Below are 17,989 nucleotides of genomic sequence, written 5' to 3' on the forward strand. Positions count from 1 at the left end.
ATCTGTATTATTGCTTGATTAACCCTATCACTGAGGCCATAGAGCATTTTCTCTATACAATCTGTATTATTGCTTGATTAACCCTATCATTGAGGCCATAGAGCCTTTTTACTATATAATCTGTATTATTGCTCGATTAACCCTATCACTGAGGCCATAGAGCCTTTTCACTATACAATCTGTATTATTGCTCGATTAACCCTATCACTGAGGCCATAGAGCTTGCTCACTATACAATCTGTATTATTGCTTGATTAACCCTATCACTGAGGCCATAGAGCTTGCTCACTATACAATCTGTATTATTGCTCGATTAACCCTATCATTGAGGCCATAGAGCTTTTTCTCTATACAATCTGTATTATTGCTTAATTAACCCTATCATTGAGGCCATAGAGCCTTTTTACTATATAATCTGTACTATTGCTCGATTAACCCTATCACTGAGGCCATAGAGCTTGCTCACTATACAATCTGTATTATTGCTTGATTAACCCTATCATTGAGGCCATAGAGCTTTTTCTCTATACAATCTGTATTATTGCTTGATTAACCCTATCACTGAGGCCATAGAGCCTTTTCACTATATAATCTGTATTATTGCTCGATTAACCCTATCACTGAGGGCATAGAGCATTTTCACTATATAATCTCTATTATTACTCGATTAACCCTATCATTGAGGCCATAGAGCTTTTTCTCTATACAATCTGTATTATTGCTCGATTAACCCTATCACTGAGGCCATAGAGCTTTTTCTCTATACAATCTGTATTATTGCTTGATTAACCCTATCACTGAGGCCATAGAGCCTTTTCACTATATAATCTGTATTATTACTTGATTAACCCTATCACTGAGGCCATAGAGCCTTTTCACTATACAATCTGTATTATTGCTTAATTAACCCTATCATTGAGGCCATAGAGCCTTTTTACTATATAATCTGTACTATTGCTCGATTAACCCTATCACTGAGGCCATAGAGCTTGCTCACTATACAATCTGTATTATTGCTTGATTAACCCTATCATTGAGGCCATAGAGCTTTTTCTCTATACAATCTGTATTATTGCTTGATTAACCCTATCACTGAGGCCATAGAGCCTTTTCACTATATAATCTGTATTATTGCTCGATTAACCCTATCACTGAGGGCATAGAGCATTTTCACTATATAATCTCTATTATTACTCGATTAACCCTATCATTGAGGCCATAGAGCTTTTTCTCTATACAATCTGTATTATTGCTCGATTAACCCTATCACTGAGGCCATAGAGCTTTTTCTCTATACAATCTGTATTATTGCTTGATTAACCCTATCACTGAGGCCATAGAGCCTTTTCACTATATAATCTGTATTATTACTTGATTAACCCTATCACTGAGGCCATAGAGCCTTTTCACTATACAATCTGTATTATTGCTTAATTAACCCTATCATTGAGGCCATAGAGCCTTTTCACTATACAATCTGTATTATTGCTTGATTAACCCTATCACTGAGGCCATAGAGCTTTTTCTCTATACAATCTGTATAATTGCTTGATTAACCCTATCACTGAGGCCATAAAGCCTTTTCACTATACAATCTGTATTATTGCTTGATTAACCCTATCACTGAGGCCATAGAGCCTTTTCACTATACAATCTGTATTATTGCTTGATTAACCCTATCACTGAGGCCATAGAGCTTTTTCTCTATACAATCTGTATTATTGCTCGATTAACCCTATCACTGAGGCCATAGAGCTTGCTCACTATACAATCTGTATAATTGCTTGATTAACCCTATCACTGAGGCCATAGAGCTTTTTCTCTATATAATCTGTATTATTGCTTGATTAACCCTATCACTGAGGCCATAGAGCCTTTTCACTATACAAGCTGTATTATTGCTTGATTAACTCTATCACTGAGGGCATAGAGCCTTTTCACTATATAATCTGTATTATTGCTTGATTAACCCTATCACTGAGGCCATAGAGCCTTTTCACTATACAATCTGTATTATTGCTTGATTAACCCTATCATTGAGGCCATAGAGCCTTTTTACTATATAATCTGTATTATTGCTCGATTAACCCTATCACTGAGGCCATAGAGCCTTTTCACTATACAATCTGTATTATTGCTTAATTAACCCTATCATTGAGGCCATAGAGCCTTTTTACTATATAATCTGTATTATTGCTCGATTAACCCTATCACTGAGGCCATAGAGCTTGCTCACTATACAATCTGTATAATTGCTCGATTAACCCTATCACTGAGGCCATAGAGCAGGGGTAGGCAACCTTTTAGCAGCACTGTGCCGATATAGGATTGTGATGTCCCGTAGCGTGCCGGTCCTATTTTTTTTTTATTCAAGGTGTGTATGCTGCCGTATTCTGCTTGTGTTACTTTTACTGTAATTGCTTTGTTTGTTGTATTTGTGCGTATATGCAGGGCCTTCTTTAATAGTGACTGGACCCTGGGCAAAGCATTTGCTTAGGGCCCCCTGGACCCTGTCCCTCCTTCCCAGGCATGCAATCACGTCCTCCACCTCAACGCAGTGGCGGCCCTAAAGTAGAGAGGTGCAATAATTTTTGGGGGTCTCCCTGTTGCACGGGTGATTAAAAGGTAGATCCCCATCTGTCGTGCAACTCCAGAAATGCATTGATAGCTGGGGCTCTACCATTTACCCATGTTTGCAGGTCTGTATTTAGCACTAAACAGTTTTTGTTTGTTTGAATGTAATGTAGGTTTTTGTATGGAATTTGTTTGTACATGGTGTTGGCGTGATTGCAAGCATGTATTTGTGTAGTGTTGGTTTTTGAATGCAGGGGTGTATTTACATATAATTTTGGTGTGTAACACAGACATGTGTTTGTACGTAGTGTTGAGATTTGAATGCAGAGGTGTATTTGTGTGTAGTGTTAGTGTGTGAATGCTGAGATGTATGCACATATACACACACAGAGATATATACACACTGAAATGCGCACACACAGATACACACACAGACATACTGACACACACACAGACATGCTGACATACAAACATACTGACACACACAGATATACTGACACACACACAGACATACTGACACACACAAAGACATACTGACACACAGACACACACAAAGACATACTGACACATGCTGACACACAGACATGCTGACACACAAAGACATACTGACACACATACTGACACACACAGATATGACACACATACATACAGACACACTAACACACACACACACACACACACACACTGACAGACATATTGACACAGACATACACTTTAAAACCCACCCTCCAGTTTCCTACCTTTCCTGCTGGTGGTTGAAGGTGTTGGGAGTTGGGGTCTAGCGCTCTCGGCCAGCCCCCCTCCAATCTGCCTACTCTTCTTAACACAGACATGTGTTTGTACGTAGTGTTGAGATTTGAATGCAGAGGTGTATTTGTGTGTAGTGTTAGTGTGTGAATGCTGAGATGTATGCACATATACACACACAGAGATATATACACACTGAAATACGTACACACAGATACAAACACAGACATACTGACACACACACAGACATGCTGACATACAAACATACTGACACACACAGATATACTGACACACACACAGACATACTGACACACACAAAGACATACTGACACACAGACACACACAAAGACATACTGACACATGCTGACAGACAGACATGCTGACAAACAAAGACATACTGACACACATACATACAGACACACTAACACACACACACACACACACACACACACACTGACAGACATATTGACACAGACATACACTTTAAAACCCACCCTCCAGTTTCCTACCTTTCCTGCTGGTGGTTGAAGGTGTTGGGAGTTGGGGGTCTAGCGCTCTCGGCCAGCCCCCCTCCAATCTGCCTACTCTTCTTTCCTGCGCGCTCCTCTCTTTGTGGGAGGAAGTGATGCGCGGCCGTCACTTCCTCCCAGCCTGCTGCCGAAAAGCAAGGGGCCCGCTCGCGCTGTTAAAGCGCCTCAGCGTGCAGCGGGCCCCTGCTGACAGAAGGCCACCAGGTGGTCCTTTGTGCATGGGCCACCCGGTGGGCCTCCTTAGTGTGCAGATTACCGGCCAGAGGGTTAGAAATAGTTGAGGCCAGCAGGGCTCACGGTGCAGCTGCCCAGTTTGCCCCGCGTTAAAGATGGCCCTGCGTATATGAGCTATTATATTGTTTATGTTCATGAGTAGTTTATGGTATTGTGTATGATACATATGAATGTGGGCTTTGTATGGGGGCCTCTTGTGCAATTGTGTGTGTGTGTGGATGGATATGTCACAGTGTGTGTTTGGTAGTGTGTGGGGGCTTTTTGGGGTATTGCATGTGAGGTTGTGTGCATGTATGTGGATTGTTAGTGGTGTTTCGTTTGTGCGGATTGTGTGTATGTCCGTATTATTTGTATGAGGGGAGGGTTATTCTGCATTTCTGTGTATATCTAGCAGTGTGGGTGGCTTCCCTGGGTTCCAGTGGGGGCCAGGCTGGCCAGGTACAGGTCAAGGACAGGAGCTGCAACATTAGCTGCAGGCTGCTCTACTACAGTGTGGATTCCTATTTACAAGTGCTCTGAGATCACTACCTCTACGTGCTGCAATGAGGATTGTCCTTCACCACCTTCTCGGATTAGCAGATATCTGAAGTTTTACTGGGACTCCTGATAGGCCAGAGCCTGTTTGTCTCTAGCAGCCTTGAGTGCCGGGCAAAGGCACCTCGAGTGCCGTGCATGGCACTAGTGCCGTAGGTTGCCTACCCCTGCCATAGAGCCTTTTCACCACATAATCTGTATTATTGCTTGATTAACCCTATCATTGAGGCCATAGAGCTTTTTCTCTATACAATCTGTATCATTGCTTGATTAACCCTATCATTGAGGCCATAGAGCTTTTTCTCTATACAATCTGTATTATTGCTTGATTAACCCTATCACTGAGGCCATAGAGCCTTTTCACTATATAATCTGTATTATTGCTCGATTAACCCTATCACTGAGGGCATAGAGCATTTTCACTATATAATCTCTATTATTACTCGATTAACCCTATCATTGAGGCCATAGAGCTTTTTCTCTATACAATCTGTATTATTGCTCGATTAACCCTATCACTGAGGCCATAGAGCTTTTTCTCTATACAATCTGTATTATTGCTTGATTAACCCTATCACTGAGGCCATAGAGCCTTTTTACTATATAATCTGTATTATTGATTGATTAACCCTATCACTGAGGCCATAGAGCCTTTTCACCACATAATCTGTATTATTGCTTGATTAACCCTATCACTGAGGCCATAGAGCCTTTTCACTATACAATCTGTATTATTGCTTGATTAACTCTATCACTGAGGGCATAGAGCCTTTTCACTATATAATCTGTATTATTGCTCGATTAACCCTATCACTGAGGCCATAGAGCTTGCTCACTATACAATCTGTATAATTGCTCGATTAACCCTATCACTGAGGCCATAGAGCCTTTTCACTATATAATCTGTATTATTGCTCGATTAACCCTATCATTGAGGCCATAGAGCCTTTTCACCACAAAATCTGTATTATTGGTTGATTAACCCTATCACTGAGGCCCTATAGCCTTTTCACTATACAATCTGTATTATTGCTTGATTAACCCTATCACTGAGGCCATAGAGCTTTTTCTCTATACAATCTGTATTATTGCTCGATTAACCCTATCACTGAGGCCATAGAGCTTTTTCTCTATACAATCTGTATTATTGCTCGATTAACCCTATCACTGAGGCCATAGAGCTTGCTCACTATACAATCTGTATAATTGCTTGATTAACCCTATCACTGAGGCCATAAAGCCTTTTCACTATATAATCTGTATTATTGCTTGATTAACCCTATCACTGAGGCCATAGAGCCTTTTCACTATACAATCTGTATTATTGCTTGATTAACCCTATCACTGAGGCCATAGAGCTTTTTCTCTATACAATCTGTATTATTGCTCGATTAACCCTATCACGGAGGCCATAGAGCTTGCTCACTATACAATCTGTATAATTGCTTGATTAACCCTATCACTGAGGCCATAGAGCTTTTTCTCTATATAATCTGTATTATTGCTTGATTAACCCTATCACTGAGGCCATAGAGCCTTTTCACTATACAATCTGTATTATTGCTTGATTAACTCTATCACTGAGGCCATAGAGCCTTTTCACTATATAATCTGTATTATTGCTCGATTAACCCTATCACTGAGGCCATAGAGCTTGCTCACTATACAATCTGTATAATTGCTCGATTAACCCTATCACTGAGGCCATAGAGCCTTTTCACTATATAATCTGTATTATTGCTCGATTAACCCTATCATTGAGGCCATAGAGCCTTTTCACCACAAAATCTGTATTATTGGTTGATTAACCCTATCACTGAGGCCATATAGCCTTTTCACTATACAATCTGTATTATTGCTTGATTAACCCTATCACTGAGGCCATAGAGCCTTTTTACTATATAATCTGTATTATTGATTGATTAACCCTATCACTGAGGCCATAGAGCCTTTTTACTATATAATCTGTATTATTGATTGATTAACCCTATCACTGAAGCCATAGAGCTTTCTCACTATACAATCTGTATTATTGCTTGATTAACCCTATCACTGAGGGCATAGAGCCTTTTCACTATATAATCTGTATTATTGCTCGATTAACCCTATCATTGAGGCCATATAGCTTTTTCTCTAAACAATCTGTATTATTGCTCGATTAACCCTATCACTGAGGCCATAGATCTTTTTCACTATACAATCTGTATTATTGCTTGATTAACCCTATCACTGAGGCCATAGAGCTTTTTCTCTATACAATCTGTATTATTGCTTGATTAACCCTATCACTGAGGCCATAGAGCCTTTTCACCATACAATCTGTATTATTGCTTGAATAACCCTATCACTGGGGGCATGGAGTGTTTTAAACAATGCAGTCTTGCTTCATTTAACCTATTAGTCAGTGCTTTTCACCAGTTTACTGTGTGAAGGTTGTAATTATTTATTTCTTTATTTGAATTTTTTTTAGTTAATTTTTTTGGTTACGCAAAACTTTTGTAATTTTGTTTGTTGTTTATTTTTTGTACTATCCAACTACCTGCAGGTTATATGCTTTTAGCTGTGCATCACATGGAGTAGTGGGACAGTAGCATATTTGTTAGTAGGAATTACAAAAAGCATTTTAATAATCTGGCTCATGTGTTATGTGGTCCCCATTGTGATCTGCAGACCATTGCAAAAATTACAAAGGGGGTAGGAGAAACTAAGGACTGTGACCTTTGACATATACACAGCACAAAGCGCCTCTGTTTAGTCATGAAAAGCCAGGAAGCCCCATGCCCTGTTATTTACCAAGCAGCTGTGCATGCGTGTGTGAGCGCACGTTTGTCACATACTCAACACAGCTCTCTCATGACTAGGGCAGCACAAAACCAGGATACACCACTGCTTAGAGGGACATTTTATCTGTAGGGGTGTGAATGGGGGTGTATGGTTGTGTGTTGGTAAGTTAGTGAGCTCTGATTGGTTAAATCAGATGTCATTGATAACAAATGTGGCCCAATGTGGACAGTAGCCACTGTCTACTGGAATCAACTTAAGTGCTTGTCTACAAATGTATACGTGTACGCTTGCAAAGCTTGTTTACGGCAGAATGAGAGTTGTAGTCCTGTAAAAGTAGCTTGTGGGTGTCAATAACATTTAAAAGCTGCTCTGTCCCCACTGCTTCCAAAATAGAATGTTAGAGTCACTCTGAACTAAGTGATCTTGAAATGTAGGTTAATATGGAGCCTGGGAATGTAGTCAGAACCCAAAGGATCACAGGTATGCAGGCACTCTGGGGGGCTGGATATGTACATGTGACTAGGTTCAATCTACTAAAGTGTTACTCCAAGCACCATGGTATCTTCCATGATTCTATAAGTGCAAGCTTTCTCGTTGAAACTCTGTACATACTGGGTTTAACCCGTTGACTGCCAGAGTTGCAACTCCACCTCCGGCAGTGTGCACTGCCTTATGTGTTACAAAGATCTGTCTTTTTTGTGTAAATCAATGTAAAAGGTGAAGGCAACACAAAATGCAACTTACTATTGCATACGAGAAAATAGTTATCCTAAGAAGAAATCAAAGTTGAATATAAATATAAAAAAACTGTGTCCAAAATAAAAACAGGATGCTCAAATAGACTTGGAGAGATCAACAATTTTGCTTCAGTCTAGTTATTCCTTTTTGTAATTATCCAGATTACACAGCAATAACTGGGGAGTTAACTTGAAAGGTCAGGACTGGGAAGAGAGTGAGACTCAGGGATTGTGGATGGGGTCACAAAACATTGAGGAGAGTGCAGTATGGTTAGGGAAACTAGACTCCAGCTTGCCCATGGAGGGAGGGGAGTGTTACGAAAACCACAATAAGTCTTATATATGTATTTTTAAACAAAAAGCTGGAATGGATTAAGAAAGGTTGTGGCCCCAGGTTTACCTACTATGCTCTGAGGACAGCTGGCTGTTATGATTGCATGATACACATTTCATGTATCGTGAGATAGATAAGGTGTAAACATATCAGCCACTGGTAGAAGCAAGCAGTATTCTTTTTCCTGTCTCCTTTCAGAATCTTTCAGATTCTAGGCCAGAATAGCTGTAATGGAAAAACTGCTACATTTGAGCAATTTTCATTTAGCTATTTTTGTGAATTTAGTGAATATGCCCCCTTTTTTTTGGTCTTGTCTCTGTGCAGAAGCATTAACTCTGCACTAGGTTATTGCAAGTTCTGGGCCGGTATAGCTGTGCTAGAACTACAGTTGAGTTGGAACTACTTTAATTTTTGGTCAAAAATCACAACTAGTTTTTCTAACTTCTCCCACTACTTAGTTTAGTAAATACACCCACATTTGAGCCATGTGTCTGTGCTCTACTTGCACTTTGAAAATCTAAAGCATGACTATTCTAACACAATATATTTTTGTTTATGCCTGCCTCACACATTTAGTGTTAATATAGTTAACTCTTTTTCCTGCTGTCCCCTCTCCCATAATTAGCTGGGTGTGTGACTATATCTTTCCTGTGCATCATAGCCCTTGTGATGAGAGTCCAAGTGCGGCTGACCTGCTATCAAATCAGTCTGGCAAAAGGAAAAGAAAAAGAAACCAGCAGGCAGAGACTCCGCCAGCCATCCCTGTGAAAGGTGAGAGAATCCAGGACTTCCGTAAATTCTGTACAGAAAGCTTTATCTATAAGGCAAACAGATTTCCTCTTAAATTTAGGAAGTATTAAAAAAAAAAAAAAAAACACACCATAAAGGACGCCACTGATTTTAAAGCCATACTGCAGTATACATTTAGCCTGGTGCTTTCCAATTAGCCACTGTTAAACATGAACACAGAACACCACTGAGACTCCTAAGTTAATTGGTTGAATTGGTATCTATTCAAACCTTATAGAAGTGGGCGTCATCCCGTCAACTCTGCTTCTGAGCTTACCAAACTGAATATCATTGAGTTGGGAAATACAAACATACTTAAAAACTATACAAAAAAACTATCACTAACTAATCAATTATTAAAAAATGTTATCAATAATAAACTAAAATTACACTAAAATGAAAAGAAAAGGATGTGTGGTTGTTTATGTATATAGATATACATTGACCCTCCAGATAGTGTATTTTGTGTATTCCTCATTCTCGATTGTCTACCAGAGGCCTGGTTTTGCTCTTTGTCCACCTTTTCTTTTTCCCGCTTCTGGATATTATGGTTACTGTGTATTGCCACATCCACTACCAGTCTTCCGTTCATTGTCTACCACCACGATGTTGGGTTGGTTGGCCACTACTTTTTGTCTGTCCGGAGTAGAGAAGTCCCACTGGATCTTATACCTGTCATTCTCATTTACCTTCATACTAGCTCACAACTGGACTTAGGCAGGTCCAATCCACATTCTGTGCAGATATTTAGGTACACAATCCCAGCAATTTGATTGTGACTCTCAGTGTATACTGCTAACAGTTTGCACTTGGCAAACGTGTTCTGTATTGTGTCGCAAGACTCTTTGCACAGTCTGCACCTTGTCTCCTGTCTAATGTATTAGCCCCACACTTCTATTGATCTGGTGCTAAGTGCCTGTTTCTGTGCTGCTAGGATTAGTCCCTCAGTGCTGTCTTCCACTATATATACACTGCTCAAAAAAAGTAAAGGGAACACTTAAACACAATGTAACTCCAAGTCAATATCACTTCTGTGAAATCAAACTGTCCACTTAGGAAGCAACACTGAGTAACAATTAATTTCACATGCTGTTGTGCAAATGGGATAGACAACAGGTGGAAATTATAGGCAATTAGCAAGACACCCCCAGTAAAGTAGTGGTTCTGTAGGTCACCACAGGCCACTTCTCAGTTCCTATGCTTCCTGGCTGATGTTTTGGTCACTTTTGAATGCTGGCAGTGCTTTCACTCTAGTGGTAGCATGAGACGTAGTCTACAACCCACACAAGTGGCTCAGGTAGTGCAGCTCATCCAGGATGGCACATCAATGCGAGCTGTGGCAAGAAGGTTTGCTGTGTCTGTCAGCATAGTGTCCAGAGCATGGAGGCGCTACCAGGAGACAGGCCAGTACATCAGGAGATGTGGAGGAGGCCGTAGAAGGGCAACAACCCAGCAGCAGGACCGCTACCTCCGCTTTTGTGCAAGGAGGAACAGGAGGAGCACTGCCAGAGCCCTGCAAAATGACCTCCAGCAGGCCACAAATGTGCATGTGTCTGCTCAAATGGTCAGAAACAGATTCCATGAGGGTGGTATGAGGGTCCAACGTCCACAGGCCCAACACTGTGCAGGACGTTTGGCATTTGCCAGAGAACACCAAGATTGGCAAATTCACCACTGGCGCCCTGTGCTCTTCACAGATGAAAGCAGGTTCACACTGAGCACATGTGACAGATGTGACAGAGTCTGGAGACGCCGTGGAGAACATTCTGCTGCGTGCAACATCCTCCAGCATGACCGGTTTGGCAGTGGGTCAGTAATGGTGTGGGGTGGCATTTCTTAGGGGGGCCGCACAGCCCTCCGTGTGATCGTCAGAGGTAGCCTGACTGCCATTAGGTACCGAGATAAGATCCTCAGACCCCTTGAGACCATATGCTGGTGCGGTTGGCCCTGGGTCCCTCCTAATGCAAGACAACGCCAGACCTCATGTGGCTGGAGTGTGTCAGCAGTTCCTGCAAGACAAAGGCATTGATGCTATGGACTGGCCCGCCCGTTCCCCAGACCTGAATCCAATTGAGCACATCTGGGACATCATGTTTCGCTCCATCCACCAACGTCACGTTGCACCACAGACTGTCCAGGAGTTGGCAGATGCTTTAGTCCAGGTTTGGGAGGAGATCCCTCAGGAGACCATCCGCCACCTCATCAGGAGCATGCACAGGCGTTGTAGGGAGGTCATACAGGAACGTGGAGGCCACACACACTACTGAGCCTCATTTTGACTTGTTTTAAGGACATTACATCAAAGTTGGATCAACCTGTAGTGTGTTGTTCCACTTTAATTTTGAGTGTGACTCCAAATCCAGACCTCCATGGGTTGAAAAATTTGATTTCCATTTTTAAATTTTTGTTTGATTTTGTTGTCAGCACATTCAACTATGTAAAGAATGTAGGATGTGTTATTTTTGTGTTCCCTTTATTTTTTTGAGCAGTGTATATATTTTTGGAACAAAGCCGTGTCTGGCCCAATAACCAAGAGGTAAATGTCGACTGAGGTGTGCTAGAACCAACGGTTGGGTTAGGACTCTAAAGAAAAGAGGTCCTACGTGTGAAGATTAAAGGGAGAGAAAGGAGGGATTACGTCTGAAAGTGCCCACAGTGATAAGGATAAGCAGTGGGGCATCTTTAGGGAGGAAATGAATCCCTCCTTTTGGCCTGACCATGGTTTTCATATTGTGAGTAGGGGCTTTGTTTTTTGAGGCTGATGCTGAAGCTAAAAGATTGACAGGCGAATGACATTGTATTGAGCCCTAACTTAATAATCTAACATGGACGATAATTTTACTAGTAGTGAGCAGGAAACTTGTAAACACTTTTGTGTACATTTACATTTACTTTGCAATGTTTTGCTCATATTATCGTTTTTTTTTTTTATTACCAATAAAAACTACAGCTTGATATCATTACATAACTTGAGTAAGTGTAGGAATTCCAGACCAGAGGTAAAGTGTCTGTTGCACATTGCGACATTGAAACATATAAAGCAATGTCCATATCATCTGTTAATATTTGAAAAACTGTTTCTTTGGAACATGAAAGTAAAAGAAAAATGGGTCTAAATGCAAACAATCTTACAATTACAATTTTATAACCAGTAACAATACAATAACAACTTTAAACTAAATACAGATTTCCTATGATTTTGTTATTGTGAGTAACCTATCAACAGAAGGGAAGTCTTAATTAACAACTGCTGAGGAACACAAATGCTTATTTGACTTTTCCGTGTAATTTTTGTAAATGATATACTTTATTGTTGCTCATGTTTTTGTGCTATCATTCATTATCACCAACAAACAAATGTTTTGACATGAACCACTTCTTCACTTTAACATGTCTTGTAGGCCCCTTAATCACCATAAAAAAGAACCCTCAGCGGCCAATCCTGCTGGTGAGTCCATACAATTTGTTTTGTGTATTTAATTATATAGCTCAACTATAACACACATTACTTGTAGAATCCATTTGAAGGTGCCATTCCCAACTCCTTGATTCAAAGAATTTTTCTTCAACCAATCATTTTCTTTAATAGCCAGTGAGATTGCTTTGTTCAGCTATAATGTTGTATGGGTTCTGCAATGATATTCACAAAACATGCAGAGCTGGTATAAGTATGAGATGGCTTAATAGCATATTGAACAACCTTGTCCAACTTTTTATTTCTTACCATATAGATGTTTACCGTTTTCGGTTTTGTATAGCTTTATTTATTATAAGAGGCTTGTTGTGCTCTGTTATAATTGAGGCCAGGAACAGAAAGCAGAGTTATTGCATTGTACTGTGATGTGCATCTTTATAAATTATGTGACGAAATACAGATCTTCTAAATTTGTTAGCGCTGCCTCATTTTCCCCAATAAGCCTACTTAGTTTTACTATTCAACCACACACTGTTGTTAACGATCCTGCTTATCGTACACCTCTCTTTTGCCCACAAAGTTTTTTTTCTCTTTAATTTCGGGGAGTATAGGGGGTCACTTGGCAGCTTATTGTGTGTTCTCATTCTTCAATCTTGATTGATTTTGTTCAGCCTCGCCTGGTGGAGGAAGGTTTGGCCTATGCAGAGCTAGAACTGATGAAGTCTCCATTGCCAGTAAAGGACCCCAACACCAGCACGGTATATGCTCAGATATTATTTGAAGAAAGTTCCCTACAGAAGGAGACCCACAATGCAGGAAAGAACATGAATGCCGAGAGCTCCAATCATTCAACAACACAATATGCTGCCCTTGTGGGAGTTCCAAGAATAGAGAGCTCTAATCACATAAGAAGGACCAATGACCTGTACAAACTGTAATGTACATTATCCTTTTATACTCTTATACTACTGGATCTGCCAATTACATTTTTGGGGGGCATAGGATCCCTGTTGTAGCCTGCAGTAATTTTGAAATGAGAAACCACTGAGCTTGAAGCAATTACTGCTTTGGTTTCTCTAAACTGCTCTACGGACTGTGCATCGGGGATAATTCTACAAAGAAGGTGGGTCAGTAATATTTTGTGTGGGGGGGGGAACCACTAGAGGAAAAAAGGCATGGCAAGATATTAGCTCATGGTTGCCTGTGCTCTCATCTCAACATATAACAAATATATTTAAGACGTAAGAAATATCTGTGATATTTCTGCTTAAACGTCCTGAGCAGTAAAGCTGGCCATACTTTAAATTTGTTGCAAAGAGTACTCAAATTCGTGATTTGCGTTCGTGTTTTATCTCGCTTTTTATGGTCAATTATGAATTTAAAGATCATTTTTAATTAAAAACAAGCTTTATTATAAATGATATTCATTAACTGTGTGCATCTACGGTGTGAACACATTAGGGGGGAAATGTTACCTGTCTGAAAATACGTAATTGAATAAAACGTTGAAAATCACTTATTACTTGTGTTAAATCATACATTTAAAAGAAAATCACGTGAATAAAAATGTTGGCAGCTGACATCACAATCCAATACAGTCCTGGCACAGCCACGGCACCCATTGCTTTGGAAATGATCTAAAAAGCAGAGCTTCTAACAATGAGTGATAGGGAGATAAGTTGGAGGATTGTAGATTTCTACATTTACATTTTAGTATTCAAACCTCACAAACAAATATTAGTTAAATGTTATTATGCACTGTGATTATGCTAGGAAGGGGCTCTCTGGTGGTGGACAAACCCTACTTTATATGGCACCATTAGGCTCACTGGACTAAGGTCATTTTCAATTACTTACACAAATGGAGCTCTCTCTATAAAAAGCTTAATTAGTGCATAATTTTTTTTAGGGTTTGTTGGGCTCCTCTTTATCCATAAGTACTCTTCCCTCCTCTTTTCTGGTGTGTAATATTTTAGAAACAAAGTACCTATTTTTACTTACCTCATCCTGTATGAATAGATATTTGATGATCGATAAGCTTCACTGTATTATCTCTGTGCTGAGAATCATCTCTCCAATGCCACACCGAAGTACAGTCCCAACTCTTATGGTAAAGTCAGAAAAGCGTATTACATATATACACAAATGCATATTGGATCTACACGTATGAAAGGAAATCTGTAAAATTTGTTGCAAATTAGGCATGTGCATGGGGAAAAATTTCGGTTCGGCATTCCGAAATTCGGGATTTTCGCATTTCGGGACATCGGCACTTCAAGACTTTGGAACTTCGGCACTTCAGCACTTCGGAACTTCGGAAATTCGGCAACTTCGGAATTTTGGAATTTCGGGACTTCGGCACCTCGGGACTTCTCTTGCAGCCGTTTGGTAGATAACTCCCTAATTCCCACGGTATTAGGGAGCTATCTACCAAGAGGCTGAAAGACCTTAATTGGTCTTTCAGCCAAATTTACTAATACTAAGTAAAAACTACTTAGTATTAGTACATTTTGCCCATACTCGCTATAACGCGAGTAGGGGCATGTCTATTAAACAGTGAGCAGCCTGTGGTTGCTCACTGTTTAAAAAAAAAAAAAATTGTGCCCCCCGGCCCCCACCCCTGAGCGGCGGGTGGGGGCCCTAAAGTAAAATGATGGGGGGGGACCTATTGTCATCCCCCCTGGTCTCCACCCCTGAGCGGCGGGTGGGGGCCCTAAATACTAATAAGGGGACACACACCTAATGTCCTCCCCCCTGACCCCCACCCCTGAGCGGTGGGTGGGGGCCTTAAATACTAATAAGGGGGGACCTATTGTCCTCCCCCCAGGCCTCCACCCCTGAGCGGCGGGTGGGGGCCCTAAATCAGAATAAAGGGGGGACCTAATGTCCTCCTCTCTGGCCCCCACCCCTGAGCGGTGGGTGGGGGCTCTAAATTATAATAAGGGGGGGGACCTAATGTCCTCCCCCCTGGCCCCCACCCCTGAGTGGTGGGTGGGGGCCCTACAGTAAAATAAGGGGGGGGACACCTAATATCCTCTCCCCTGGCCCCCACCCCTTAGCGGTGGGTGGGGGCCCTAAATTGTAATAAGGGGGGGGACCTAAGGTCCTTCCCCCTGGCCCTCACCCCTGAGCGGTGGGTGGGGGCCCTAAATACTAATAAGGGGGGGCCTAAGGTCCTCCCCCCTGGCCCCCACACCTGAGCAGCGGGTGGGGGCCCTAAAAAAATGTCCCCCCAGGTGACTAGGGGTCCCCAAACCCCTAGTCACCTCCTCCCCACCCAATAAAAATGATCCCCCTACCTACCCCCCTCAGCCTACCCCCCTCGTTTTTTTTATTTTTTTATATAATTGCGTCGGTTATTATGGTTTTTTATTTGGCCTTTTTAGGGCGGAAAAAAGAAGATTTTAGAAGAAAGAAAACATCGAATGGTAAGTTTTTTTTTTACAGGTACTTAGTTAAAGGTCCCCCCCTCATTAGTTTTTAGGGTGAGGGGGGTAGGTAGGGGGGTCATTTTTATTGGGTGGGGAGGGGTGACTAGGGGTTTGGGGACCCCTAGTCACCTGGGGGGGATTTTTTTTAGGGCCAGGGGGGAGGACACTAGGTCCCCCCCTTATTAGTATTTAGGGCCCCCACCCGCCGCTCAGGGGTGGGGGCCAGGACATTAGGTCCCCCCTTTATTTTACTGTAGGGCCCCCACCCACCGCTCAGGGGTGGGGACCAGGACATTAGGTCCCCCCTCTTATTTTACTGTAGGGCCCCCACCCACCGCTCAGGGGTGGGGGCCGGACATTAGGTCGTCCCCCCCTTATTAGTATTTAGGGTCCCCACCCACCACTCAGGGGTGGGGGGCCAGGGGGAGGACATTAGGTCCCCCCCCTTATTCTGATTTAGGGCCCCCGCCCACCGCTCAGGGGTGGGGGCCCGGGGGGAGGACAATAGGTCCCCCCCCCATTATTTTACATTAGGGCCCCCACCCACCGCTCAGGGGTGGGGGCCAGGGGCTTGGGAGGGGGAAACTTTTTTTTTTTTTTTTACAGTGAGCAGCCACAGGCATTAGTAATACTGTGCTTCGGAACTTCGGCACTTTGACACTTCGGAATTTCGACACTTCGGAAATTCAGTAATTTCGGAACTGCAGGACCTGGGCAATTCGGACATTCAGAAGTACCTGAATGTCCGAATTGTCCAAAATTCGTCCAAATTCATATTCGGACCGAAACGAATTGCACATGTCTATTGCAAATCATCCTGATCTCCCCTTTTTTAATTCAATGTTTATTGAATATCAATGGAGTACAGTTTTTTTATATTAAACCTTCAGATCCTCAAGATCTCCATCTCTGTGACCATGCCGGTGACTGTCTGTGACGCAAGAGTTTAGGGTTTATAATAGGAAAGTAGAGTAAAGGAAAGTGTAAGTGTAGCGTGAGAAAAGAAGAGAGGGGACAATAGGGTTAGGGTTTGAATAAGAAAGGTAATGAGAAGGGGAGATTTGAATTACACAGGATATTCCACAAAAGGATCAATACTCAAACGCCTCTCTGGAGACATGCCGGTCAGAATGTTAGCCAGATAGAATGCCAATTGAGGTCTGATTGTAAGAGGATTGACAAGTGCAACCACGTTGATGTATACCTCTGGTGATTCCCAGATGCCATCAAGCTTAATGCGATAGCTCTGCTCTCCTCCTGGTAAGGGTTGAGCCATTTCTCCAGTGTACCGCTGTGGAGCTTTCTGCTGCATTTATAAGATGTGGTAAAATAGTGTAACAAAAAATGTTCTGGTGTGAAAGGAAGTGGGGAGTCCACCAGTTGTAACATAACCTTATGTATGTTCTTCCAAAAGGGTTGAATAAGATCACATGTCCACCATATATGGAAGTCAGTATCCAGTTCTCTGCCACATCTTCAACATTCAGATGTAGCTTCAGGTAAGTGTGCAGAAACTTTTGTAGATGTTTACTACCAGCGAGTGAGAATTTTAAAGCCTGTTTTTTAAACTTCGTGCATATGGAGGACTTATGTATAGAAGTAAATACATTTGCCCATAGTTTTTTGTCTAAGTGTGTGCCCAGGTCTTGTCCCCAGTATCTTGTGTAGTAAGGAAGAGATGGGCCTCCTGCAGTCTTCAGTAACATATTGTATATAGTGAGATGCAATGTACAGGAGGTTGTGGCTACGTGCATAAGAATTCAAAGCCTGAGAGGGAACGTTTAGCTGTCGAGGTTCAGATTAGAGTGCAGACAAAGTGTTTAAGTTGGGCATATAAAAAGTACAATGAGAATGGGGTAACTTTCTGAGCAAGCTAGTTT

General features: G+C 41.8%; 1 protein-coding gene across 2 annotated transcripts in view; it reads left to right on the forward strand.

Moving 5' to 3' along the window:
• VSTM4 (V-set and transmembrane domain containing 4) overlaps positions 1 to 14,195 on the forward strand; it is a 57,486-nt gene extending 43,291 nt beyond the window's left edge. The window contains exons 6-8 of one of the 2 annotated variants that reach the window (XM_063434064.1): positions 9,136 to 9,245; positions 12,665 to 12,711; positions 13,350 to 14,195. In XM_063434064.1, coding sequence (XP_063290134.1) covers positions 9,136 to 9,245; positions 12,665 to 12,711; positions 13,350 to 13,616 — 424 coding nt within the window. In that variant the 3' untranslated portion in view covers positions 13,617 to 14,195. Of the gene's footprint in view, positions 1 to 9,099; positions 9,246 to 12,664; positions 12,712 to 13,349 lie in introns of both variants that reach the window. The other variant, XM_063434065.1, reaches the window with a different exon arrangement.
• The last annotated feature ends 3,794 nt before the right edge of the window (positions 14,196 to 17,989 follow it).

Source organism: Pelobates fuscus, chromosome 10, assembly GCF_036172605.1.
Source record: "Pelobates fuscus isolate aPelFus1 chromosome 10, aPelFus1.pri, whole genome shotgun sequence".
Classification (NCBI taxonomy): Eukaryota; Metazoa; Chordata; class Amphibia; order Anura; family Pelobatidae; genus Pelobates; species Pelobates fuscus.